Raw genomic sequence first — 27382 nt, forward strand, 5'->3', positions numbered from 1 at the left:
CTTCTTTTTTGGAAATTGTAATTTCTTTTTCAGTTGAGCAGGTTCCTTGTCTTTGGACTTGGCGTGCTCTTCTGATCGTCCTCTTCTTTCCGATTTCTGCGAGGAATTCTGAAAAGATTGAGAGGGACGTGTATCAATGTCTTGATATCTATCAGGTTTTTTAATATTATCCCTATTTCTAAGGTTATATCTATTCCCAGAGGGGTCACTCTGGGGTGACCTTTGTCTCGGGTTTGGAGATTTCTCTCTTCGCCTAGGCGACCTTCCTCTGGACTGGAATTTCTTTTCTTTAGGATTGGATTGTTTGTTTCCATCCCAGTTCTTTTTTGGTGAATTATTATTATTGTTAAAAAACGTTTTTTCTGGACTTGTAGTCAGTTGCGGTTTTACTGGTATTCCACCTAGACTATCTCTGCCTAGTTCTTCATAGGATTTTTCTATGATTCTGGCAATTTCAGCTGGTTGGTCTGCTATATCTGTCTCTTTTAACCTCTGGCGGATCGCCACGTTCGCTGCTTCACCTTTTATGTTGGCTAGTAATATAGCCGAGACCTGCTTGAAGTCTTTCAGTAATTTCATACCAAGAGTTAAAGCAGGTTCTGGACCGTATTCATCTTGAATTTGTTTTAGCACATCTGGTATTACCGAAATGGATGGAACACCGTGCGTTTTTGTGTAGATGGAAGCAAAGACTGTACCCCAAGTGTCACAGTCCTCAATGTGTGGTGCGATTCCCATTGGGAGACATAGTCAGAATCCTGTGTTTTTCCAGCGGGGTGGTGTCAGGAAACACCGCCTCTATTTGGGTAATTTTCTGTGCCAACCAGAATGGTATTTGTTCCCGTTTAGCTGGAACCCTACCTAGGCAGGATTGGATGTTCTGTGGTGTAATTTTATTTGTGTTCCCCTGGTGTGGGGTCAGCTGTGGTAGTTTAATCGCTGGCTGAATTGTTGAAGTCCGCATTACATACTGAACTAATTGTCTATGAATTTTTAGTAATTGTTTCAGCTGTGTTAATAATTCAGCTGCAGGCATCCTATCGATGTCTGGATGTGGTGTGTATCCGGCTAAGACCGGCCACGTTGCTCCTGGTCTTCCTAAAGGACCGAGCCTTGTAATGTGATTATTATGTTTTAGGGCGCCATCAAATAAGAGCAAATGCTCTTGGAATTTGAGTGGTACTTCCACCTCCTCGAAAGGAGTGTAAATGTCAGGAGGTTCCTCTACTTTGTAATAGTGGAAGTACTTTGTTACAGCATTTGCTGCTGGAAAATGTATCCATGTATAGTATACCTCTGTCTGCCGATATTCGTGTGCCTCAATTACGAATATGACTGTGCCACCTCTAGGTGTCAGTCCATTTTCTATAAGTTTTAAGGTTATAGATCTCCTTTTGGCGACCTGGATGAGTATTATATCCGGGTCTGCTGTTTGCATGGTAGCATCAGCATCTGCTATTTCAGTAGCTAATCTAATTGCCTCTCTTTCATCATCACTCTCTGCCATGCTACAGACTGGATGGTATTATGTTTGTTTGCAGATCAGGTTTCTTATGGAAACAGAGATTAGATGCACAATATTCTGGAACTGTTTTATCCTTCAACGTTGACTTGACCAAAAACCATACATAGGAGTTCCCTCCTGCGAGGTTTTGGAGGATATAACCTTTCACCCACTCCAGACGTCTTTGGAGTATTTGGGAAAAGGGGTCTGAGTGAGAAAGCACGACTGAGTTACTCTAAATGTCTTACGTTAGTTTTATCGCCCTTTCCAAACGCGTTGGGCGCCATGTAGTGTAGCTCCTATTTTCCCAATAGGCTCTGCGCATTGGAATAGTACCTACAGCAGTAAAGGCCTAGACCAGACGTTAACTAGGTCTACTACTGTCGATACTAGACTTAATTTTTGGGTTTGCCAGCTAAGCTCAGAGTTCGCTAGAAACTTTCTCGAATGTTCAAGGAAGGATTAACTCCCCTGATTAGACAAGAAGGGATTTAGTTTCTGACAACCATAGAACATGACAACTTTGCTCTCCCCTAATCAAGAGTCAATCTCAAGAGTCGTGTGAGCACAAGGCAATTATTTTACTCAGTCAGTACGTGCATTCTTAGTCTCATCAGAATGTAGAGAAAAGGAAGAGACGGGCGTGTTCAATAAAAAGGTGTTATTTATTGATCAGTCTCTTTTCTCGTACAAGAGAAATGGATCGATATTATTGCAATACTTATAGTTAAGTAAAGTGCATACATTAAAAGCAATAGTATAAAATAATACTGTAAAAACATTGATATGGTTTCTGAGCCATATGATGTTTTAAAATGATTAAAATATATTTACATACACATATACATTTGACTAAACGTACTCAACTGGTGTTTCTAAATACGCCTACCCCGTGTACCTGACCTAAGTCTAATGCGTGGGCGGGAATAGAAAGTTACAGTTTAAGTTAAGTTTGTTTTTGCCAAGTGAATAACTAAAGAATTCTCTGTGAGGGGTTATTCAGTTCTGTACCTGGAATTTAGGATGGATGAGGAATGGTATCTCTTTCTCTGCTCTCGATATTCCAGGCTGCCTGCGAGGGCTGCCCAGAAGCGCTGGTGCTGGGTCTCTCGGCTTGAGATAGCAGCGCGTCTCTCAGCGCGTCAGGAAGGCGGGGCTGCTGCCAGCGGGGTCTGCTTCTGCTCTCGGCTTCGGCAAGTATGGCTGCTCCGTCTTGTCACCACGCGTGTGTTTGCATAGGGCAAGGTCGGCAATATTTATACCTTAAAGGTGCCGGGATTGACGTAAGGATGGACATAGGTACGTCAATAAAGATGTCATACGACTTGCTCGTTAGCACATTCTTTACTAAAGTTCTCTGTGAAATCAAAACAATGGCCGCACGGATTTTCCAGGTTGTCATAGGTTTGATTTGTTATGAGAACGTCGTATGCCTTATATGGGGCTGGAGGAATGTCGCTTGTCTAATTAGATCTCAAGCGTTATGACCTAATCAGATAACACGTTCCTGTGCCGGAGTGTGACTGCGTCAGATAACGGTATCTGCATCATGGGGGATTTCTTGCCTCATGGGCTGACTGTTAGTTAACTTGATAGTTAGTTTAACCAGAATAGGGTCAGGAATAGGGGGACTGATTCAGAACCTATAGAAATACACGACAATGCAAGAGGCAGGCATCAGTCTGAGCCAATTTGGAGCTCACTCCGCAAGGGGTGCCATGGCTTCGAAGGCCTTTACTCTAGGGGCGCGTCTTGAGGATATTCTCAACGTGGCAGACTGGTCTTCAGACTCCACATTCAAGCGGTTTTATTTCAAACCGATTTTGAATAGGGCTCATTTGGTTGTGGGCAAGCTTTGAACAAGCATAATCCTCGCCTCCAGTCCTGACATAGAATGAAAAATGACCTAGCTATCGTAACGGAAAGTTTCAATTCTATTAAGGACTCAGAGGCGAGGATTATCCCGCCCTGGCTTCCTGGAGGAGATCCCTCCCCGTATGTCAGTAAGTAATGCGGTTACTTATGAAGTCATGAATTTACTGTGAATGCACTGTGCTAGTTTTGCTTGCTTCCTCTTGTAATGTGTTTGTCATTACCCTCAGGGTCGTATTCGTACAAACAAGACGCCTGAAGAGCAGAAAGGGGCTGCCTACACGCTCAGAAAGAGGAGGAGAGGACACTGTTGAAGGACTATGTTGGGCTATCTGGGCCCTGATTGGACATTGAGGACACTTCTGATTGGTTGTTGCCAAGTGTTTTTTCTTATACTTGTTGGACTACATGTTCCCTTTGTTTCATGGGAAATGTAGTCTTTGGTTTTAGATCTTCGCTGCTATGCAATAAAGTGAGGAAAGAAGGCATAATCATAATCCTCGCCTCCGAGTCCTTAATAGAATTGAAACTTTCCGTTAGGATAGCTAGGAAATGTTTCATTCATGAGTTAGAAAAGTAGCAAGCTCTGACTGAACCCAGCCTCCCTCACCCCTCAAAGGTGAGTTGGGAAGTGCGGGGGGTGAGGGGGGGAGTGGAGGGAGATAAATTAATAGTAATTTCAGAACTGTGGGTGGTCTCCTAAGGAATGACCGCACTGGAGTAGGGGAGCACTTCAAACACTGCACCTCTATTAACCCAACGTTCGGAAATTTTACTGCAATGTTACACTCGACAAGGATGAAAGCACAACCAATCACTGTTCTGCAGCATTTTAATATCAGGCCTGATCAGGAAAATGATCAAGGAGAGTCCTACTTTCTACATCACGTAAAGATTTTCTAGTGCAGACAATGGGTGAAAGCTCCTGCTCACAAGAAAGACAACATTTCTGACTGGATTTTAAATTTGTGATAACAGCCATCCACTGAATCTTCTCATCCAGCATTTTTTACCAGACTAATTATACTATTGTTTGTGTATGTTTATATAACATCGTATTTATCCATGCAGTGGGGGAGGGTGGATCTAGGAAAGTGTAGTAGAGAGATACAAGCAAACTGACTCGTCCAGCCATTGAGCCATACAGACCTACTATCATCATGTTCCCTGATACAAGTGAAAAATTGGCTCGTATTATTTAACTTAGGGGTAGGTCTATTATTATTTCGACCCTTTAAAGAAGTATATGTTGCACAAAAATGTAGACCCTTGCAGAAGTGGTATCAAATTATCTAAAACAGAATTAAATGCAAACTATGGGCCACTAGTAACTAAATGGCAGAGAACTAGACATCAGGAGATAGTAAATTGCATATTGAAAGTGTATAGTCAGGAAATTGAATCGGACAACAAACTTTACTATAGATTTGGCTCCTAGAGACAGGGATCTGTATGAACGAGCTTTTCAACAGTCACAAACAAATAACCACATTTATATCAATGATCAAGCACTCGTAACTGCCACAGGAATATATATTATCTCAGGTGATCGAAGAGCTCCTTACGCTCAAAGTAACACATAATAGAGAGAGTAATGTTGTAGAACTGAGTGAAAGGTGTTTGTCCTTGGGCCATGAGTCTGTTGAAAGGTCTCAATCTAAAATATCACTCTTTGAGCCTTCGACCCCATCCCCCAGTTTTCTTATTGGCACTGATAACTTAGGGTAAAATAGAAAAAAGAAATATCAGAAAAATGTGATTGTCGCTCAACAAGCAGGTGACTCCTCCCCATCCACACCAGTAAAGGTGGTCAGCTATGGCATCACTCATCTATCGGCATAAATCAATATGAATACCCTGATGCATGTAAAGGTCCTGAAGAGTCTGAAACAAGTGTGTATTGCTCCACTACTTAATAAAAAAACATATATTGTATCTATTGGATCTTGCTAGCAATAGACCTACAGCAGGAACCCCTGTTCTCCTAAGCACCAGGAGGATTAACAACCTCTTGGAAGAGTGGCATTTTGGCTTTAAGAACGCCAAATAATTGAAACTACAGCAGGAACCCCTGTTCTCCTAAGCACCTGGAGGATTAACAACCTCTTGGAAGCGTGGCATTTTCGCTTTAAGAACGCCAAATAATTGAAACTAGGTCTATGTAGTGAGATTACTGAAAATTGCTCTGCACTACTTGCACAGATTCAGATCTTGTCCATAGCTTGCAACATTTAGACCAAAGCCTGCAAAATATGCAAAGTTTCCTTTGCCTTTCTCAGGTGTGTTGAGTCTTTCACAAGAATCAGACCTCTCAAGTAGTCCTGAATGGGGTGCCGGCATCAGTTTTGGAAAATCCCACGGGTTCACCATCACCTACAGTGCTCAATGTTCGAATGAAGCCTTAATAGAATGTTAGGTTTACAAATGGGTCAGGGTCCACATATATGCTAGTTATGCTCAGCTGCTGCATTCTTAAGTGCAACTTTAAGGCAGGCCCCAGCACAACAATCTGCCAGATAAACAGAATTCAGAAATAGATATGAGAAAACTGGTTAGGAGTCAAAACTAACAAAACTGAGTATTATCAGTAAACTAGGCAGTCCCACAACCAATGGAGTTCAGTGGATATTAAGAACAATCTTTGCTGGAAAATAAAAACCCTTGAAGTGTGTTTGAAAGTGATCTAGGTAGACGTTTAAGTCAACTGCTTGACTAAGACCTGTTGTAATCATATTCGCCCACTCTCTACTACAACCCTACACTGCAGAAGAGTAGACCACCACACTAGCTGGAACCATAACTGGCTCTAGACTAGATGACTGTGGCACCTAGTTTGTAGGTGCTACCAAACAGTTCACAGTTTTAAGATAGACTTCATTAATATAGACTTCATTAATATGTTCACCCTGTAACTTAGAGATCCTGGTCGAAGGATTATCAATCTCAGCTGAGTTTACAAGCCCCACTCCGATGAAACACAGGCACGCTGCTGGACAGACTTCCTATCAAGTGAGTGACAGCATGAAAGAGAGGAGGTGAAGCAGACTGACAACGGTCCAGGCTTGATTGAGATGTAACTTGAGACTCAAGGAGAATCAATGGACTGGCATGGAGGTGGAAGGGGCAAGTAAGGAGAACGGAGCTGGGTGATCGGAGTCATATGAGGTGAAAACTCAAGAATCTAATTTATGACCAAAAGAGATTAACATGTTGAAGCTGGTGACCTCACAAATGGGGGATGTTTGCTTTGTGTGGCAACCACTGGTGGAAGAAGTGTCGCAATGAAAAGACCAGGTTCTATGAAGAGATTCAACAGAGAAGAGTAGGTGCACGATGAACCAAGACAGGCAAAAACAACAAAAATGGGAATTTAAGAAGAGGAATAGAAATGCACCCCAGTATGTGGCCAGAGAGAACACAAAATGGCAGCACGATGGAACTGAAGTAACTCAGCCAATTACTCCAAGTTACGCATTGGATACTGCACCCACTGTATGGCAAACAGTGGAAGTTATTTGGAGTGGAAGAACCCCATAAGAACCAGACTGAACTGTGGGCCCCTCCAGCACCCCTTTCCTACGCCTCCTCTATCCCAACCCCCGGAGCACCAATCTGGTCTCACTGCACACTTGAATTCCTCTTAGCATATATGGTGACGGTTTTCAACTAGCTGACATCATTCGGTAAAATTAGAGCTCGGCAGAAGGCCTAGGAACCAATTCCCACTTGCAGTCCCCACTGTTACCCACCCCCTACTCTTTGGTTAAGGCTTCTCTCACTCATTACATTATGGTCCTTTACCCTCCTCCCTCTTAGTTACATAGCCCTGTTTGCAGGTCTGAGGCTCCAAGAAGGGATGGGGCCCAAATAAAATGTATTTTTAGGAACATTGACGTAACAGGAGGACTACAAGATGAGCATCATATGTTGATGGGAGTTGTTGCTTTAAGTGGTATGCTTCGAGTCCGGCACTAAAATACACCGTTCGTGTTGGCAAATCAATAAAGATTAACATTTCAAAACATATGAAAGGTTGGTCTGTCAGCACACTGGAAATGTAAAAAACTCTGAACGGCTCACCCCTGGTATAAAACACTAGCCAACAAAAATCAACAGACCAGGCGCAATAACAAGAATATTTGAGCGGTTTGGTGTGGTTTTCAAAGTAGATGCTGCTAAAAGCAAATGACTATATTCTCTTAAATTAACGGATAACTCAATATGGGAACAGCGTTATACAATCAGTTAATCATACTATACTTTTAAAGTAAGATTCGAAGTGTCAAGCTGTAAAAGCTAAACCAGAGAATGAAGAATACAATACAGGCTATTAATTTTCACAAAGTGTGTTTTACAAAACCTTGCTGACTCTATCAGTAAACAAACCGCTCCTCTTAAAATACCTCCAAGAAATCTATTCTCATTATGAGGATTGTGAAGACTTTAAGATGAATTTGGATCACGTGCAAGAACAGTCCATGAATAAAACATTAAATGGTTAATGAAAACTATGCAAGCAAAGGTAGCAAAGCTTAATATAAAAGAGTTATAACAAAAATAAAGTGAATAACTCTCACCCTTGCTGACGTTTCACCAAACAAGGGTCTGTTGTCGAGTCCCCCGGTGCCATAGGTCCTCGTCGTATAGTCCTCCATTATAAAAGGTACAGTTTCTGTATTCATGTAAGTGGCAAGGTGAGGAGATGCATTGGTCACCCTTGAACCACAAGGTTCAGAGTCTTATTCTTCTTGAAGCAGCCACATTCCTACAGCGATTGCAAGTACTGTTTGCCCTGTACCCAGAAGCTGGGGTTTCAAGGCTGCCACTTTAGTCTTCATCTGAAGATGGTCTCTGTGGATGAATACAAAACGTAACAGTGAGCACTTTGGCTTAAAGAAACAACCATGAATGACTACATTGTCAGTTTATTGGCTAATTATCAGACTAACTGCCTTAACAAACAAAATGTTTGTTGTGGTACGTTGGATCGACGTACGTTTTATTCTTGCTAATAATCCACATCTGAAGTCCACTTAAACAATTGTGCAATGTTGCTACACACGCTGTATCATAAGAGGGTTGGTGTGGTTTCCGTTATATAGAAATAAATATCTGTAATGCGTACTTGTGTGAAGTACGCAAAAAAAGTGCGAACAATGGGTGGACTTGTCAAACATTTCTTACTATGGAATTCTACGTAACATTCCAGAGAGAATTAAGTATTTTAATAGGTCACATATTTTGCTGCGATTTAAGCCCATCAAAATCAGAAATATGTTATTACTAATAGGGAAACTCTCCACATCTAAGACATTTTAAGGAATTTTGACGTTTTTACTTCTACGTAGCGAGCTTAAAAAACAAATGTCCGTAAGAAACTGAGTGCACATAGAAGCATCAGAGATTTCGGTCATCAGACAAAGAAATTAAAGATTTTAAACAGCGCTCAAAATTATCATTTCACTTTTTCAGGATTCAAAATTAAAACTTTGTTTTTACCCAAAGGCATGCTTGAATAGTCTGGTTCTACAAAGTGAAAACGTGGTAAGCACACAGTGTTTGTAAGAAGTATGCAGATCAGACCTAAAGTATGGTATATGCGTTTTAACATGAGAGGACAGCACAGGCTTTTCACAGCAGTTCAGTTAGTAAATGTGTTAATATGACGTAGGTACTATTCAAGCAGCAGCGGCTCCTCCACTAAGGCGGAGGAGCGTGCCCCCACTGATCTATGAGCATTGCAAAAAGGAAACATAAAATGATAATTCAATGTTATTTTATCTTTTCATACTGAGGCACTTTAATTGGGCTGGGCTGTCGTCACAGCCAGCAAAGGGGGGCGGGAGTGGTGTGCACTATCTTTGGCCGGCCAAACAGTCATGCGCACTTAACATGTTCTCCATCTGGCTGCATTGCACAGCCTGGTTGGAGAACATCCCTGTGTGAGCGCTGAACCACGGCGCTCAGACAACTCACAACAGCGCTGTCATGCTGGTGACAGCAGCATTGTGAATGGAGAGGGGAGCCTGTATGCTTCTGTGCGTTGTGGACAGAAGGACTGAGAGGCTGCGGCCGGCGTTAAGAAGGTGGGTCTTCTTTTCTTTTTCTAACCCTCCCTCTCACCCCCGCTACCGTCCCTAGCAGCCGTCACTGTGTTCAAGTAGTATTTGATGAGGATATGAAGCGTAGTTAAACTTAGGCCCTCATCTAGGTGTACAGAAAAACATTTTTAATGTTTGTGAATGGATTCTTCAGCACACCCACTTATTTAGAGGCGCATGGTATTACTGCATTATTTAAACATTGTATCAAAGAGAACTAAAACCACCAGCAAAATGCAGTTGACAGCTACTCCACTCAAGAAAGCAAAAGTAACATGATAAAATGTGAATGACCTGTTTCATATTCCTGTGCATTAGACTCTAAATAAGGGGTAACACTGCACTTCTCAGTGGCGATAACGATTAAGTAGGAACCTGTAAAGAAGGGCGTTAGTGCAGGGCAGTCCCCCAGTACACTCTAAATTCACACTGATAAAAACAGGAGGAATGTGCATACTTGAAGGATTTCGGTGAGTGCAGTAGAAAAGACTATCCTAACTGCAGTTCAATTACCATGGTCTCCTTTAATTTAGGCATTTGACTGCTAGCTTCTCACTAATAAGAATGGTGGAACCTGAAAGATTTTGGAGTAAACGTGAACGCCTGCACATTCTGTGATCTACTTATTGGAAGCATGTGAGTGACAGGATTAAAGGGATAATCAGTGGTGTGTAAAGGTTTGTTACACAATAAGCGACAGGTGGGTTCAACAAACTTCCTAGCCTTAGGAGGATTCATCAGATGCACACCATTATTTACTGTAGGCAATTTAATCCACACTGCTTATCCCCGTAGTACTTTGACATTTTATGTTCTGTGTGTTCTGAAATACGTGCTGTGAAAAGAATAGCCTTCTTCTGTTAGCACAGTGCTTAGCAATCGGTAAATTCAGTGACAAGTGAAGAGGAGTGTGGGAACACCTTCCATGCCTATTGTAAAGCCTAAACATACTAGTCAGTCGGAGGTTTTATTGCGGATCGCAATCTTATTAGCCGCATCTTTAAGCCGCACCTTTTTTAGGTTCTGTGTATTTACAGCCAACCACACTTGCCTGTAATGTCCCTAGGTCCCAAACACCCTGTGAGAACTGCTTTCCAACTACTATAACCGTATTTATGGCTGGTTTGCTTCTAAACAACCATTTTCTTGAAAATCCCTTCGGAATCCTGCTTCACACCGGACTTGGATGGTAACAGTGAAGTGAGATGATGTGACTAGAGACTGCGAAAATCCATCAACGGACGGAAAATATGCTAAGCATATTTCCTTGCAGGCCCAAAGTAAATCTTATTTACTCCCTCAACAAGTCCATATCTATAAACTAGAAGCTCACAGTTTTTCCATTCTAGGCCCTGTTGGAACCACCTCTAAGCAGAAAAATGTTCCAAGGAGCTAAGAGCGTGTCAACACAAAGATACAATGGGGCTTATACACAAAATTATTTTCAACCGTAATCAGGAGCTTATTGCCTCATTTACACTTGCCGGAAATTCACAAAAGATTACTGGCAAGCATCAGAATTTCTCTGCCATTTTGTGGAGACATGTGCAGTAGTAACTCTTACTCAAGATGTTGGTAACTAGGCGTTTCAACGCGTAGGTGTGCCCAAGGCATTTGGGAACAATGGCAAACGTTTGTGGGCACCCTCCATACTTCGACTCAACCTCACCCCAACCTGGAAATGGTCAGACATGTATTCCAGCCAGGTTTGGAAGGGGACTGATCACCCCACATTTGATGATGGTGTAAAGAAGGAGCTTTCACCACAGGAAGAAATAGTTTACCTAAGGAGAATAAAAACGTGCATTTGCACGAGAGGCTCTATTCCCTCTGTGCGGAATTTTATGCGATGTAGAGTTACACACTGGTGGGAGGGGGGCAGGACCCTGTGGAACCTGTCACATGAGTTTCCTATTAGCAAGCTTGGAGATCTGCACCTCGCACATCTTTCTAGGAGTACTAACATGAAGGTTTGTGAAGACTAAATAAAACATAAAAATACACCAACATGGAGAAGCTATTCTCCGCCTGGATTTTTACATTTTTTCTGAATAGGGATCACTGTTAGGTAGTGACTGTAATGCTGGCATGTTACTGAGTTTATTTCCATTGATCCCAGGTGGGCAACTGTACAGCATCACGGTCACAGTCGAGGGTTTGAGGCTTAGATGGAGGCAGATCGAACTTTATTTTCAAGTGAAGCAAACTTACGTTTGTAATTTCACCGATTGGTGCAAATAGTACTACTTTCTATCGAGAATAACAAATTAGAATGTTTAACAGTTACTCTCTGCACCAGTGGAGGCCGACAACTTTGGGAGTCGGGCTGCGCTATTCCAAGTACCCTGGATTATTTAATATCACATATGTGGATCCAGATAGTACATAAATGCTCTACATGCCATCTGGATCTAGATTTGTGATATTAAATAATTGAAATAGACACCATGCTGAAAGACGACTGCTTTCCCGGTGCCTAGCTTTTATGCTCTGACCCTCGCTTACATGAGGGTCAATCAAGCAGCAGCCAAGCACTTCGAACAGGCGCGTGCCTGGGGCTGCGAAATCAATCATTGCAGTCTACCCTACCCTCTCTCAAGTCATCATATGGTGGGATGTTGTTAGTAAAAAAATGACTGACCCCACTCTGTGACGAGTTGGGAAAGGCTGGGTTACAGTGAGTGCACAGGGGCTGCCTATGTAACAAGCTGTGGGCAGAGCAAGATGAGCATGCGATTTGACGTGAAGACGAATCAGTATCAAAAGCCTTGTTAGTCTCCAATTAAAATAAGGATGCAAATAGATGGCTGAGCAGTGTGGGAGTGGAGAACTTAAGTATAAAATCATCTTCAAACATTAAATTAATTAAGATGCCCTTCCCTAAAGACTTACTAGAAGCAATCAAAGGCCATATGGAACACTGTCACCATTGCAATCAAAGGCCATATGGAACACTGTCACCATTTTCATAGACAAATGTCTGGTACTGAAAACATATTCATGTAACAGGTGGTAAGGACGGCATCAGCATCTAGATAGGATTTCTTCAGAGTGTTGACAAAAATATAAATATATACATACCACAAAATTCATGAAAATGAGCAATTAACAAAAATGTTTGTGCAAACAGAGTAAGGATGGTTTGTACTAAATACGTTTTTGATTTCTCACAATGTATGGCATCTGAAAAAAGAAAATTCAGTCAGCAGTTCCTTTATATTGTTTCAAGTGCGTCGGTCACATGAAAGGAAACAAGCATTTACAATGCAATGGTCTCGGCATTGTTAAAGTAGGAGCTATTGGCATTGCTCATTACATTATTTTTATTTATGTTTTTTTTTAAAACATATAAATAAATGGCATTGTCATTTACAATGCCCATAGCTTAATCTCTCGCAAATGCGAGACCTATTGCATTTGCACCCACACACAGAGCCACACACACAAAGCCACCCACACCGAGTCACCTACACACACACACACACACACACAGAGCCCAACACACACACACACAGAGCCCAACGCACACACACACAGACATCCCTCAGTCTAGGTCAGCCACACGCCCATCTCTGCCCAGTAAAGCCCCAGGGAACAGAGGCGAGAAAAAAACGATCAGAAGCAGGGATCGATCAGAAGCAGGGAACAGAGGGAAGAAAAAAAACGATCAGAAGCAGGGAACAGTGGCAAGAAAAACAAGAGACAATGACCCAATACCTGAGTTTGCTCAGACGGCCCCTACAGAAGTTCTTTAATTGAAGGTAACCCAAGGAAAATATACATTAGATTCGGTGACACGGGGCAAGGGACACTCCATGTATGTAATACAAAATTCCATATTAAGCTCTAGCAATTTATTCATTTTTTTCTGTAGAAAGAAAAACAAACAATACTATGAGGTATTGTAAACCATGGTCGCATAGTTAAATGATCAATTTGATTACACTGCGAGCTGTTAACCGAGGCTGGAGTGCAAAAGCAAAGGTGACAGCAAAGCGAATAATGCAATCAAGCGTGGATTGACAATTATGTAATATGCCGACAGCTTGCTTGATATCTCAGAGTAAGCAGAAAGTGTTTTAATACAACTTTAAATAGCGAGCGTGGAATGTATATATGTACAGAGGCGGAGGGCCCTTACCTGGGCGGCCACTCTTCCACAAATATAGCCTACGTAGGAGCAGGCCAACATGAAACAGGAAGCCAGGGATATCCAGCAAAGTCCAGGAGCATAGCCGAGCTCTCTGGCAGCCCTGCGCAGGTGGTCATCCTCTTTTTCTTCGGAGAGCGACATGATCCCCACACTGTCCATTGACCGAAGCTGGTCGTCTCTCCCACAAGCTGCTTTTCTGCTATTTAATCGTGGTGTCTGACTCTATCAGACCCACTGCTACTGTAATGATGTTGCCTGGTCTGCTAGAGCTGTCCTATGCGGCTTCTGAAACAGAAAGAAGCGTCGATAGACTGGAGACGCACCGGAGGCGGCAAGAATGTAGAGAGTAGTCGATATTTACTGCCTCGGAAACAAAAAGTTCTTAAAATTGCCTAGTGGTAACCACCTAAACCACAGTTTAACCTCCTACGGAAACGGGGTAGTAAGCGCTGCGTAAATGTTAGAATACGAATCAATACAATACATTGGTGCCTTAATCGCCCCGCTTTCGGCCCCATCAGCTTCTGCTGCAACATTGCCACACGTAAGATGGCCGCCGCACTTCACCCCACTCATGCGTGTTCATACGCGCTTTGGATTTCGGCAGCCCTATCTAAACCTCCATTTTGCCGTCAGGGGCTGAGCGCGTTTATATTTGAATTCACTTGCCTACCTTGTATGTCAACAGACTACAAATCACGAACGTGACACTTACCTCCCAGTGGAGTAGCATTACGGTCCGACGGCAGCTACTTTCGTTTAGACTCGAACTATTTGGAAAAATGTGAGTATGGTGAGCCATTCGGAATGCCAGCACAAAAGTGACTGATAGGATATGGGAGGCACTATAGGAGGCAGGAGTGCCAGTCGCGCAAGTATAGTATTTAATGTCCCGCCATGGGTTAGAGCAGGGGTACTCATAGTACGGCCCGCGGGCCGGCAGCGGCCCGGCAAGCCTGCCTTGGCGGCCCGCGGAACTCGCAGACATCGTACCTGTGTTTTAAGAACACATTTTTAAAGAAGGTCTGCAAACACTGACGGGTGCAGCAGCGACACTCTGAGAGACTCTGCTGCTCTGTGGGGGCCGGGTAATTCATTCCAGTGATAGACAGAGCAGCAGAGTCTCTCGCACACACACAGCCACAACCGAGCACTTCACACGTCTTTAGAAAGACCATTTGCATGTTAGTGGAGCTTTGTTGATTTCACCTCTTCTTAGGCCCCTGCAGCTCCACTCTGCCTATCACTGGAATTAATCACCCGGCCCCCACAGAGCGGAGCTGCAGGGGCCTAAGAAGAGGTGAAATCAACAAAGCTCCACTAACATGCAAATGGTCTTTCTAAATACCTGTGAAGTGCTCGGGTGCGGCTGGAAGCGGGAAGCTGTCTCAGCCCTGGCAGACAGTCATGTTAGAAGTCTACTCGAGGTGACATTTTACCACAGAGATGCACTCCTCTAAATGTAATGCAGCTAGTTCCTTCAGTATCGTGTCAAGGGCAGTTTCCGATATGGTGGTGGGGGTCATGCGCTTCTTCATCCTGCTTGGGAGTGCCCAAGAAGAGGATTTGTCTATGCTGCTTTTGGAGAGACATGCAATGATTTTAGCATTAGAATATAATGAATCATAGTGTGGCAAGGGTCTCGGAACACCTCAGGGTTCACAAGGTTGGTGGCACTCTGTATGAAGTGAGGGCACGTAAGAGATGCTACTTCCAGAAAGTGAAGTGAATCAAGATTAGCCACTGCTGAGAATTAGTCCTATTGAATAGGAGTTCGTGGGGCAAGAGCATTCTGAAGGTAGTGAAACTCTTTACGTCGAGGGAGGTAGAGGGAGGGAGGGAGGTAGAGGGAGGGAGGGAGACAGAGGGAGAGGGAGAGGGAGGGAGGTAAAGGGAGGGAGATAAAGGGAGGGAGATAAAGGGAGGGAGGGAAACAGAGGGAGAGGGAGGGAAAGGGAGGGAGACCGAGAAATGGAGACAGAGAAAGGGAGGAGGGCGACAGAGGGAGGGAGGCGGAGTGAGGGAGGCGGGGGAGGGAAGCAGAAGTGAGGGAGTGAGGGAAGGGGAGTGAGGGAGGGAAGCAGAAGTGAGGGAGTGGGGGAAGGGGAGTGAGGGAGGCGGGGGAGGGAAGCAGAAGTGAGGGAGTGAGGGAAGGGGAGTGAGGGAGTGGGGGAAGGGGAGTGAGGGAGGTGGAGAGAGGGAGGGAGTGAGGGGGCAGAGGGAGGGAGGCGGAAGTGAGGGGAGTGAGGGAGGGAGGTGGGAGTGAGGGAGGGAGGGGGAAGTGAGGGAGGGAGGGAGGAAGTGAGGGAGGGAGGGAAGGGGAGTGAGGGAGGGAGGCGGAAGTGAGGGAGTGAGGGAGGGAGGCGGAAGTGAGGGAGTGAGGGAGTGAGGCGGAAGTGAGGGAGTGAGGGAGGAAGGCGGAAGTGAGGGAGTGAGGGAAGGGGAGTGAGGCAGAAGTGAGGGAAGGGGAGTGAGGCGGAAGTGAGAGAGTGAGGGGAGTGAGGGGAGGGGAGTAAGGGGAGGGAAGTGGGGAAGGGGAGAGAGAGAAGGGGAGTGGGGGCAAAAGGGAAAGGGAGTGGGGAGGGACAGAGGGAAGGGGAGCGGGGTAGGGGAGTGAGGGAAGGGGAGTGAGGGAAGGGAAAGTGGGAAGGGGAGTGGGGGAGAGAGGGAAAGAGGGAAGGGGAGTGGGGAAGGGGAGGGAGAGAGGGAAGGGGAGTGGGGAGGGACAGAGGGAAGGGGAACGGGTAGGGGAGTGAGGGAAGGGGAGTGAGGGAAGGGGGAGCGGGGGAATGGGAGTGACGGAAGGGGAGTGAGGGAGGGAGTAAGGGGAGAGGGAAGGGGAGTGAGGGAGTGAGAGGAGGAAGAGGAGTGAGGAGGAGAGAGGGAAGGAGAGAGGGAGTGAGACAGTCAGAGTGAGAGAGAGAGAATCAGAGTGGGTGAGAGAGAGAGAGAGAGACAGGGTGAAAGGGAGAGGGATGGAGGGAGGGAGACAGAGAGAGAGAGACAGAGACAGAGACAGAGACAGAGACAGAGACAGAGACAGAGACAGAGAGAGGTGTGTATGCGGCGACGAAGGCGTCCGCTGCAGGGACCCGTGTTCAACCTCATGGTCACAGTTTTTTGTTGTTGCTCTAGCCCCGCCCCCTCCCCCACTGACCCCGCCGTCCACCGGTGCGGCCCTCGGACCCAAACCACAATGTAAATTTGGTCCCTGAGAGAAAGTTTGTGAGTACCCATGGGTTAGAGCAACCCCTGCAGTTCCTCAGGACCCCCCTTTCCCCGCGCTCAAATTCGCTGCCCTGTGAACAGAGGGCCTTAGCTCCGACCAAATGTTCTTTTCCTAATGAATTCAAAAAAGTTTTGAAAAGCTACCATAGTGCCAAGGTTTAAGATTGATTATGTGTTTGTGGTAAACAAAGATAGACAAGCGAGCTCCGGCTGGAAAGCGGACCAGCCATGACACCACCACATTTCTCCGAGGCAAAGCAGAAATGCCTCGGAGAAACGCAGCGTAATTTTGGGATTCGGGGCGTATTTTTCTTTCTCTCCTCTTCCCATTAGCTGGAAGGTAAAATTCCAGCCAATGGGAAGAGGAGAGAAAGAAAAGCGAAAGAAAGTAAAAAACACACCCCCGAATCCCAAAAAGACGGGGCTTAAACGGAGTGAGGCCCCTCTCCTCCAATGGCTCGGCTCTGTTTAGGAAGCCAGCCAATGGAGAAGAGGGGCGGGTTCAAGCCCCCATACTAAAAAACATAAAGTCTCGCCAGCGAGACTGCGCAAGCGCAGCCTTCGCAAGGCCGAGACCTAAAAACAGAATCAAAATAGCAACAGATAAATGCACAAAAGAGGTGGGTGACCCATTGAAAGATCAAGCAAGATGATTGGCTCGGCTCGAGGTCCTCTGAGAACCCTAGTCCCAAATCGAGCAAGAGCTGCCGACCTTAGAACATAATCAGATACACTCTTTTGCTCACAGAAGCATGTGCAGTGTATCTGTTTACAGAAGTTCACACTGAGCAGCAACGAGTTTCAGTTTGGACTGCGAGTAGTTTATCGAGGCATCTGTCGGACCCTTAGCATCACTCAACCAGGTTGTAGCAACGAGCCATCCACCCCTCAATATGAGAAAGAGACGACACAAGAGTTATCTATTTATTTATTTTGGTCGTTTGTTTGTAGCGTGAGCATGACCCTTGCAGGTATCAGAGCGGAGCAGAAGATCCCTTGCATAGCCTTGGCTACTCTTCTCAGGTAAGCGCAGAGTAGCAAACCCTGCCAACGATTGGCGTGCACTGTAGTACATTCAATTAAGCACGGAAACTGATCATGACTGCAATTTGGGGAGGAAGGAATCCTTGCGTGATGGCACTGCGTAAATATGGTGGTGTGGTCTGAGAAGTGGGTAAAAATAACAATATTCTGCAGCCATTTTGTTAGCTCTCAGTTCTAGGGAAATGCATTTAACACAAAGACATAAGATTAACAATACATACAACTTAAAGAAATCATTTGGAAATGCAGTCTTACATTATGGCATCTCAGTCACTTAATGTGATCATTGCATATGTCAGTTTGTGTAATCAGTCAGTCACAGAAATAAATCCTGTTTGGCACAGTGACGTGCATATTTATAGTGCTATAATGTCCCAGTCTGTGACTGAAAACGCTGTCAATGTGCAAGTCCATCTATTAAAATTGTATTACCCAAAGTATAATTTAATGATGACCTTAAGGTGCCTCTAGCTGAAAGGGTGCGAGGTCTTCTGTACTGTGAAGCCATGGAAGAGGCAGAAAATGAAAGAAAAAACAAACCCTCTTAGAAGGATGCTTGGTACTGGAAATGAATGTAAACGTGTGCAGTTGGCTAATTAGACGATCTAAAGGCTACTTGTCGGCCAAGATGTGCATAGCTGTAATTGAAGAAGTCATTTGAGACTTCATGGAGACAAAGTTGTATTCTTTTTAGAGATACTGAAGGATGCTATCAACTGGTTTTGAGATGTGTTCTTATAATGGAAACTTAGAAAGAAGGTTTGCACCAGGTACAATCTGACTATGTTTTACCAAAAATATATATTTTGAAAGCACTTGTTTCGTCTTGAACATTAAGGGCCTTATTTCGAGTTTGTGGTCTTCCTCTGGGACCACCACCGCGGCGGTCCAAGGAAGACCTCCAAGCCCATGGTGAACCCACCTGCCGGATTATAAATTAAATCCAGGGCAGCCAGGCAGTAGTATCACGGCGGCGGGTATAATAGGCCTATAGGAGAGCATACACAGCACACCACCGATGTGAGCCTGCAGCACGAACCTACACGGTGTGGCATGCATCTTGTTCTGCATGCGACACAGTGCACGCACAAAGGTGCAATTGTAGGGGGGGCACAACATGTGCCCCCCGCACGTACCCCCATGGCCAGATTCACCTGGGGACAATGTTAGGACCCCCTTACCTGCATTTCCGCCACCCTTTTCATTGCGGGGTCCCTGTCATGAAATGGGAAGTTGAAATGCAGGTCCGAATATACTCGGCGAATATCAGCACTGCCAGCATATTCAGCCCTTTTTCACACCACCGCCGCGGAATTCTAGATCCCGGCAGGGACGGCAGTCTTGTTATGGTCCCAATGCCACCATCATGTGCCAGTCGGACCGCCACCGCAAATATGTTGGTCTCAAGACCTACATACCCATAATAAGGCCTAGATCTTTTTGGTTATTTTCTGGCAGCCTCCCCACACAACTAATGACTAATCTTGGGGGAGTGGACTTGACCAGACGTAGGCACTTTAGTTGAGCCTAAAAGATCTGTCTTGAGGTAGAGGGAGGAGTAGATGGGTGGAGCTGATGCAGTGCTTAATTTGAAAAAAAATATGTGCCAAGGTCCTCCTCTGGAGGCCACCACAGTTTGTACTACTCACTGCCACTACTGCCAATGACCACAAACACAACTACTAGCCATCACACTCCTACACGTGACATTTCATACTGTTTGAGGCTGCCAAAGCTTTAAGAATTGCTTGGGTGGAAGGTATTAGTTGATTTTAGTGTATATTGAATTAATAAACAACTGTTTTTCTGCTCATCTTTAAATTACACAAACAGCGCTACCATGTGTAAGCTGTCATAAGTGCAGGTACCCACAATTAAGTGCCAGTGCCGAGCACTGGAAACCACGGTCTCAAATTAAGCAGGGAGCTGATGGTAATTGGGTACTTCGAGGTGCAAATATAAGTATTGCCGAGCCATAAAGGTGTCTGGTCTGCTCCCTGCTTCTCAGAACAAAAACCAGAACATGCTGGGAGGGGCAGGGGACTGCAAGATGCAGTCTGCATATTCACAGGACATGGACCCATCATGCAATGCATGTGTGACCTCGGGCTTCCAGAACCACAACAAAACTTACAAGTGTTGTTGTTTTTGTATTTCATCAGCTCTGTCAGCACTCCATTTGCACCCTAAGGAGCCCAATTACCACCAATTACCACCCGTGCCCCCTCTTCTGGCAAACCATTTAGAAGGAGCTAAAGCGCCTACGCCCAGTCCAATTCACTCCCCACAGAGCAGATGCCTTGGCTGAGGGGGGATGACTGATCAATTTCTTACAGGAATGCACTGAAACTGCACCATTTCACACTATTTTTTTTACTTTTTCATGAGGGAGAACCTTCTCTAGATCCCACTGGGATATTTTCTGTGTGCTTCATTCGCTCGTTTCCATACCAAAGTTCTTTAATTGATCCAACGTCACCACTTTCACATTGTACCAGCCGCCACCGCTGTGCTCATAAATGGATATTAATTATGCTGCAATCAGTGATTTCCACAGGCATCAAAATTGTAATTTGAGAAAAACACCACACCCCCTTAAAATTATAAAGGAAAAATGACAAGAAAAATCTAATGAAAATTTTTAAGCAGAACACACCGATTCGGCATATACATTTTAATAGAAAAACTCAGAATTGGAGGCATTCACTGCACCTGGTAAAAATGTCCCCCCCCCCTTCAGAGTACCGGTAATAGATGCTCAAGGGACTAATACTTCAGAGTGGCAAAAATGGAAACAGTCAGATGGACTTTATTTGTTTTAATGACATGTAGGGTTATTTACATTTAGTTAAAATTTCGTTCACTTCTAAGAATTATTGTAATCATATGAATGTGGTTCTGGAGCAGTAATTAAGATAAAAACGTTTCCAGAACATGAACAAGACAACAATTGCGTACCATCTTTGTAAGGAGATATCAATAGTTATAATTCAGTTTTTCCTTCAAACAAAGACAGTTTATTAAATTACACAACCAATAAGTATTCAGTCCCAAAATGATAAGCTATTATGTCCAGGCTGTTAAATTTGTCTGTATGTCCAAAGAATTCCTTAACTTGCATGTTTTAGGACACATGACAACATAATGCATGCTCAGATGGGTGAGGATAAAAACGATGAATGGTGGGGTTCAGTATTAGACTCATAAGTAGGGTGTTGTTATGCACTTTGACAATAATACTGAAGGTCATGAATTCACCTGGCTTCATAAACAGTAGGTAGTCCCTATGTTGTTTTAAATAAGTAAACCGTTGGTGTATACTAAAAGAAACGGGCTTTGTTTGAAGAAAAATAAATCGAAGACTCGTGTTCCACTTCAAATTAACGGGCCCTCAAGAGGCTACATAAGCAAGAAGGAAAACACTTATCTAGTCTGTCTCAGGCATCTGGACCAGCAGTTTTTTGGATTATAGTGGATTGCAGGGAGGAAGGAGGGGGGTTAGAGACATATACTGTATCGTTCAATTGGTACTGTATCACAATGTCAGAACGGGGGTCGTGTACAATTGTTATTTCACTATAAATTAAAATATATATTTTTTTTAATGAACAGACCCTCACTCATTACATAGGGGGATGATCATCTGGGATACTGTTTTAGGTGGTTTCCCCAACCTCCCGTTATGAAAAATATTCATAAGAAATAAAGCACATGTTGCACCTTCATTTATAGGTCTGTTTAACGCATCATTCACATTTTGCTTCCACGTCAACAGTGCATAAACCAACAGCTATGGTTCAGTCATCTTTAGTCACTGGATCTATTCTACTGTGACTTACAGCATATATCACGTGCACATCCACCTAAAAAAAGAGCACTTCAGTGTTGTGGCTGCTGGACTAAAACAATACTTTTTGTCATACTTGTGTTTTTAAATAATTTCGCAAGATTGCCGAGGCCAGAACGAATGGCATTGCCAATGTTTATATGAATGAACAAATTAATTGTGTCATGTGTACATCCAATGTACTCTTACAACTAGAAAAGTGCTTACAGCTATTCAAACAATTACAGTACAATATTAACTTTCCAGAAGATGCTCATTATATCATTGAGTGCTGATCGATCCGCTGCCGCTAGTACAAGTACAGTACAGCTACCGTTAGTACAAGTGTAAGAGATTCCCGTGAGGTCAAACGTCCTAGCAATGCCTGCGGTACATGAAGAAACAAATTAGTAATGTTTAGATGGACGTTCTGGTACAGTCCTAGCACATTTATTGGACACAATGAAGTAACTCGTCGACCTTACGCATTCAGGTTCTACCACCATCCAAGGAAGACCATACACTCGGCGTGTCTTTGGGAACTGGGCAGACACTAAGTACCACATTGCATTCCCCCCTAGTGTATATAGTGCCCATCATGCTGTTCCTGCGCTTAGGGAAATGTTGTGCTAGTAAAACGTCTTTGCACTTTCTCAGAGGCATCGAGGTAAGATGCGATCTATTTTACAAGTGCGGTTTCAGCATCAGCAGCATCCCGCTCTCGCTTTGTAATAAAAAGAAAGTAGACATAGATAATCCTTCCTAAGGGCAGCTACCAGCTTCCACAGCAGGTGCAGTCCGGAAGCTAAGAAGTCACAGACTGAAGGGACAGCGCTTAAAGGCAGGTTGGCCGTGCCCCGCCTCATCAACCACAAACGCTTCTGACAGGAAAGGAGAGAAGGTAGGATCGCGCCTTCCTCTCTGCAGGACAACAGCTAAGAGCAAGAGTCCCACGTTGCTCGTACGTCACTGAAGCTCATGTAGGGTGCTGTGCTACTCTGCGGCTGCCCTGCTTCTCACAGAGGGCCCCAGCACTTTCTGTGGGCTCAGCACAATCGTCTTTCTTACCTTACTTACTGGTGCTGAGCCCCGGCGGGCCTGAGAGCGCGGCGGCCGTCACCGGGAGCTCTCACTGCCCGCACGCACACAACGCCGGCCACAACATCCCTGGCTGAGGCGCGTTGCCTGACAACTCCCGGCTGCCCGGATGGTCCAAAGTCGTCTAGAGGAGGGGGAGGGCTCACCGCTTAGAGAGGCGCAGCCCAGTGCGTGCTCGTCCCCATGACGAGCACGCGCACTCCTCCCCCCGCCTGCTGCCCGCTTCTGTTCTGTCAGGGTCCTCCTGTCTGGAATCTCCGAGGAGGTTGGGGTGGGTTGCAGTATTGCGACATCGTTCATCGTGACAAGAAATTATGTTAAATGTGACGTCGCCTTCCCGCCAGTCAAACAGTAAGATGAAGTGGCGGGATGTTGAATGTGAAACAAGTCTGTGAGAGTAAGTAGTTCCTGTTTCACGTTCCTCAGTTAAGTAAACACCTTGTCGAATCGGATACTGTTTTGTAAACATGCACCCACCCACCGAGTTATCGTATAAATATTACGTACATGCCAACATTCTTGAACGAAATGGAAGTGAAATTATTTATGTTTGGCTATGGAAGGTTTAAGCAGGCAGGTGAGAACAGTAACTCCTTATACATTTGAAAGTCGCGAATCTTTCCCCTAAAACTAAATTGTTGTGGGATAAATCACGGGAGCGACCCGTAGACCTAGGAAGGACAGATGTAATACATTTATCTTTGCTGTTATTATTTCTTCTATTTCTATTGTAGTTCTTACCTGTTCGTTTTCATTCTCTTCCCTTTTGCCTATCAGATCACCATACATCATGATATGTCATCATAGAACCTTGGTTAGCTATTTTTGTGATGTCATAGAATGTTGGGTCTTTCGTCTGGACTACCTGGTCAAACCCTGCCTGTGGGTTTTTATGATATAATTTATATTTATCTTAATACATTCATACAACTTCGGCTTCCTGTCATAACAACTTGGCGACGATTTTACATGGATCAAAGACCCACAGCCAACTCATTTGAAAGAAATCATCCGATTTCTAAGCTTCATTGGATTTACTGAAACAAACTCACTTAAAGAAAACTCAAGGATTCTTCAACTTTTCTACAGAAACACAAGTACTTTATGGCAATATTATTTAAATCTTTGCCCAATGCAAGCACATAACGTATCAATAATATAGTTAAACTCTTACAGTTTTGGCAGTTTCAAGCATTAAATTCAACAGATAATTGGCAGCGGCGCGAGCAGCACTGTGACGTATCATCGTGAGGCAACCAGAATTGAAGCTCTGCCGTACATGTCACAGGCACGCATAACATATTAATGCGTGCAGCCATTTTTAAGACAGGCAAAGTCGGAAAAATAATCACGAACGCCTGCATTCCTTTAAAAAATACAGCGTATGAATGAAACGGTCAATAAGAAACAAAACTTAAACGCTAGTAAATGAAATAACTAACGATATACACAAATATATATTACATCACTTAACTTCATCTAATTTTAAAGAAAATATTGATTTTGACTAAGATTTTCATACTTTGAATAATAAAGAAAATGGCACAAAGCAATAACATTTGTGTACTAGCACACTTCCGAAGTGAACCTGGAAAGCCACCAATGCGATCGAAACGTTGATTAAGAGCTTTTGAAAATTACCTGGCTGCAATAGATGGAAAAGCATACAATGCTGAACGTAAAAAAGCATTCACGTTTGGATTATTAGGAAATGCGGGACAGTAAATTTTTGATAGCTTGCCGGAATATGAAAGTCCACCAGGACAATTTATACCTCTAGATGAATTCCAGGAGACGGTAAAACGCATTGCAAAACAATTCTCTGAGGAACCCAAAATAATGGTTGGCAGACATAAATTTGCAATGCGAAAGCAAACAGAGGGAGAAAATATAGAGGAATACATTGCTGCACTGCGTGTTTTTGCTACTAACTGTGAATTCAACAACATGGTTGACACATATATAAGGGACCAATTTGTTTTTCACTGTTTTTCAAAATAAATACAGGAAAGGTTATTAGCGTGTAGGAATCCGACATTGCAAGAAGTCATAGATATAGCGAAAGGAATAGAACGATCATTAGTTTCTAGTAAAGAGTTGTCAAATGATAGTGTGAATACTAATGTTTTTTTATTTACAGGAGAAAAAGAAACATGAACAGAAACCTACAGATAGAAATAAAGGTGGGAGAAGTTTTGTAGGTAAAACGTAGACATGTTATAGATGTGGTTCACGCAATCACCTTGCAGATTTTCAAGGTTGTCCAGCAATAGGCAAAAGATCGGTTAACTGTAAAAAAGTGGGACATTTTGCTACATCATGTAGAAACACAAAAAGTTATGCCAGCAGTAAAGTAAAAGTTAATGCCATTGAGGATTTTAACGAAGAAATGTGTTCTAATATAGGTTTAACAGTAGAACCCAAAGATGGAAAATAAAAGGACTGCTAGGAAATGTGCACATTGGTGAAGTTGAATTACAAGTCATGGCTGATTCATGATCACCAATAACTATTATATTAGACATAACTTACAATGAGTCATGGAATGATTTATTACCAAAGGAAACATGTCAATCCGAAGGCATTCAGAGAATTGGAAATAGATATGGTTGGATACTTTGAAGAGACACACGCATTTAAAGGCAGTTATCAAAACCAAGATATATGTAGCAGAAAGGGGGCGCAGCTTAGTAGGATGGAAGGATTTGGCCAAACTTGGTGTGATATTAAAACCAGGTGATGACAATCCTATTGTTCTAGATGAAGATAACTTAAACTTTGTTAGCATACCCAAAGATCTAACAAATGTGGAAAATGTTTTAAAAGAGAACAATGATGTTTTTAAAGAAGAAATTGATTGTGTTAAAGGGTTTGAGCAGATAGAACATTGCACTTCATACACTACAAAGCATTCGGGAATGGCAGCCATGGCCTAGGCATTTCACCTGAGTGCCAACACAAATATCAGACACTCTCGTCAAGGTGGGTGAGCTACGTAGATACACGCTCACCAACACACTTGGATACTGAGCAGCCTCATCCCTCATTTATGTAGCACCATACCCGCTTGAAGGACGGACTCAACTGATACCCTTTCTAACGATGCACAGGTGTCATAGTGGGCTCTGCCTAATCTGAAGACGCTGATGAGTGCCAACCTAATGCTGTAACTCTGAGTTCGCAGATAAAATGAGAAAAACCCCACAGACCCACACTTTTATAACACCGAATGATTGTATGATTGTGAAATATCGTGACACGTCGATATACGCTGCCAAACCCCTGGGTTGTCGGCCTTACAGCTGTGTTCCATTGCTACGCTTGATGCAATACTCATTACTCGCAGCTGGCCCGGCTGGGTTGTAAGCTGAATGCTGTGTAACGTACATGTTGGACAATAAAGGTCTTTAAAAAAAAAAAAAATATGGGATAAATTGGGACAAATCCAGTCAAAATTACAAGAATTTAATTTTAAAATGAGTCACATACCTGTCGGGTTAAATTGTAGAGCAGACTGTTTACCTGTTGCAGATAATGACGAGTGTTTAGAAGACACTGAATGTGTAGTTGCACATATTGATGCTACTATTATGTGGGAAGGTACAGTTACTGAAAAAGAATGGTTGGAGACACAAGAGAATGTGTCATCTGCGGATTACCCCAGAGTCGATTTGATGCTCAGTTATGGTCCACCTCTTGATCGTCTCAATTCTGTTAGTGTGACAACACAGAATCTTGATCGGATCAAGTGAGGGAAGGAAAGGAAGGGAACAGCAGGGAAGGAGACCTAGAAGAGAAATCCACACATTAGCCACTAGAATATCATACCACGTATATAAATAAACACTTATAGGTTGTTTCTAATACCTGTAAAGCAAAATATGTAGGAAAGGGCCAAGATATCTTTTGTTGATCAAAGATAGAAGGTTTAGAACAATCCGATCCTGTAAAACATGATAACAAACATCATATCAACCACTGATAAGTGTTCTTGCTAAACATTGGTTATGAAGTCAGTTAAATCTCAAGGTACCTACCAATTGTAACTACTACCCAATGTCACAGGGGAAGAGGTAAACCTCTTGATATGCTCCTCCCCTGTTAATGGTTAATACAAAACATAGAACAAGTTAGCTCACCACCTGCCAGGTAATCCCTATCCTTTAGAGAATATACAGGAAATAAGGATGTAGAATACTTGTAAGAATTCAATAAGGCAATTGCTCATAGGCAAACAAAAGTTAGTTCTCCTTGTTCAAATCTGTGTATCACGAAACCAAGGAAGGAGAAGCCTGCAGGGTTGTTCCCACCCATGCAGTAGGATATATACAAAAGAAAGTCAAGCTGTGAAAGACGTAGTACTCCTTGAAGGAATCGGCTAATAACGAAATACACAACTCAGCCAAGTCTCTTATGATAAGGGAGTCCTCTCTTTGAGGCACGTATACCAACCTCTAACGAATATCCTCTAGGACACTTGCTTGTTAGCAAGTGTCCTAGAGGATATTCAGCAAATATGCAGCAATGTATTTAGATGCCTCCTGCATTCTGTTTCA

General features: G+C 43.6%; 1 protein-coding gene across 1 annotated transcript in view; it reads right to left on the minus strand.

Annotated features, from left to right (window-relative positions):
- The window catches only part of TMEM243 (transmembrane protein 243), a 219632-nt gene extending 196667 nt beyond the window's left edge, over positions 1-22965 (minus strand). The window contains exons 1-2 of the mRNA XM_078674194.1: positions 22797-22965; positions 7954-8227 (exon numbers count right to left, since the gene is read on the minus strand). Of these exons, the coding sequence (XP_078530320.1) occupies positions 7954-8058 (105 nt within the window). The 5' untranslated portion in view covers positions 8059-8227; positions 22797-22965. The remainder of the gene's footprint in view (positions 1-7953; positions 8228-22796) is intronic.
- Positions 22966-27382: the final 4417 nt, after the last annotated feature.

Source organism: Lissotriton helveticus, chromosome 1_1, assembly GCF_964261635.1.
Source record: "Lissotriton helveticus chromosome 1_1, aLisHel1.1, whole genome shotgun sequence".
NCBI classification, from domain to species: domain Eukaryota; kingdom Metazoa; phylum Chordata; class Amphibia; order Caudata; family Salamandridae; genus Lissotriton; species Lissotriton helveticus.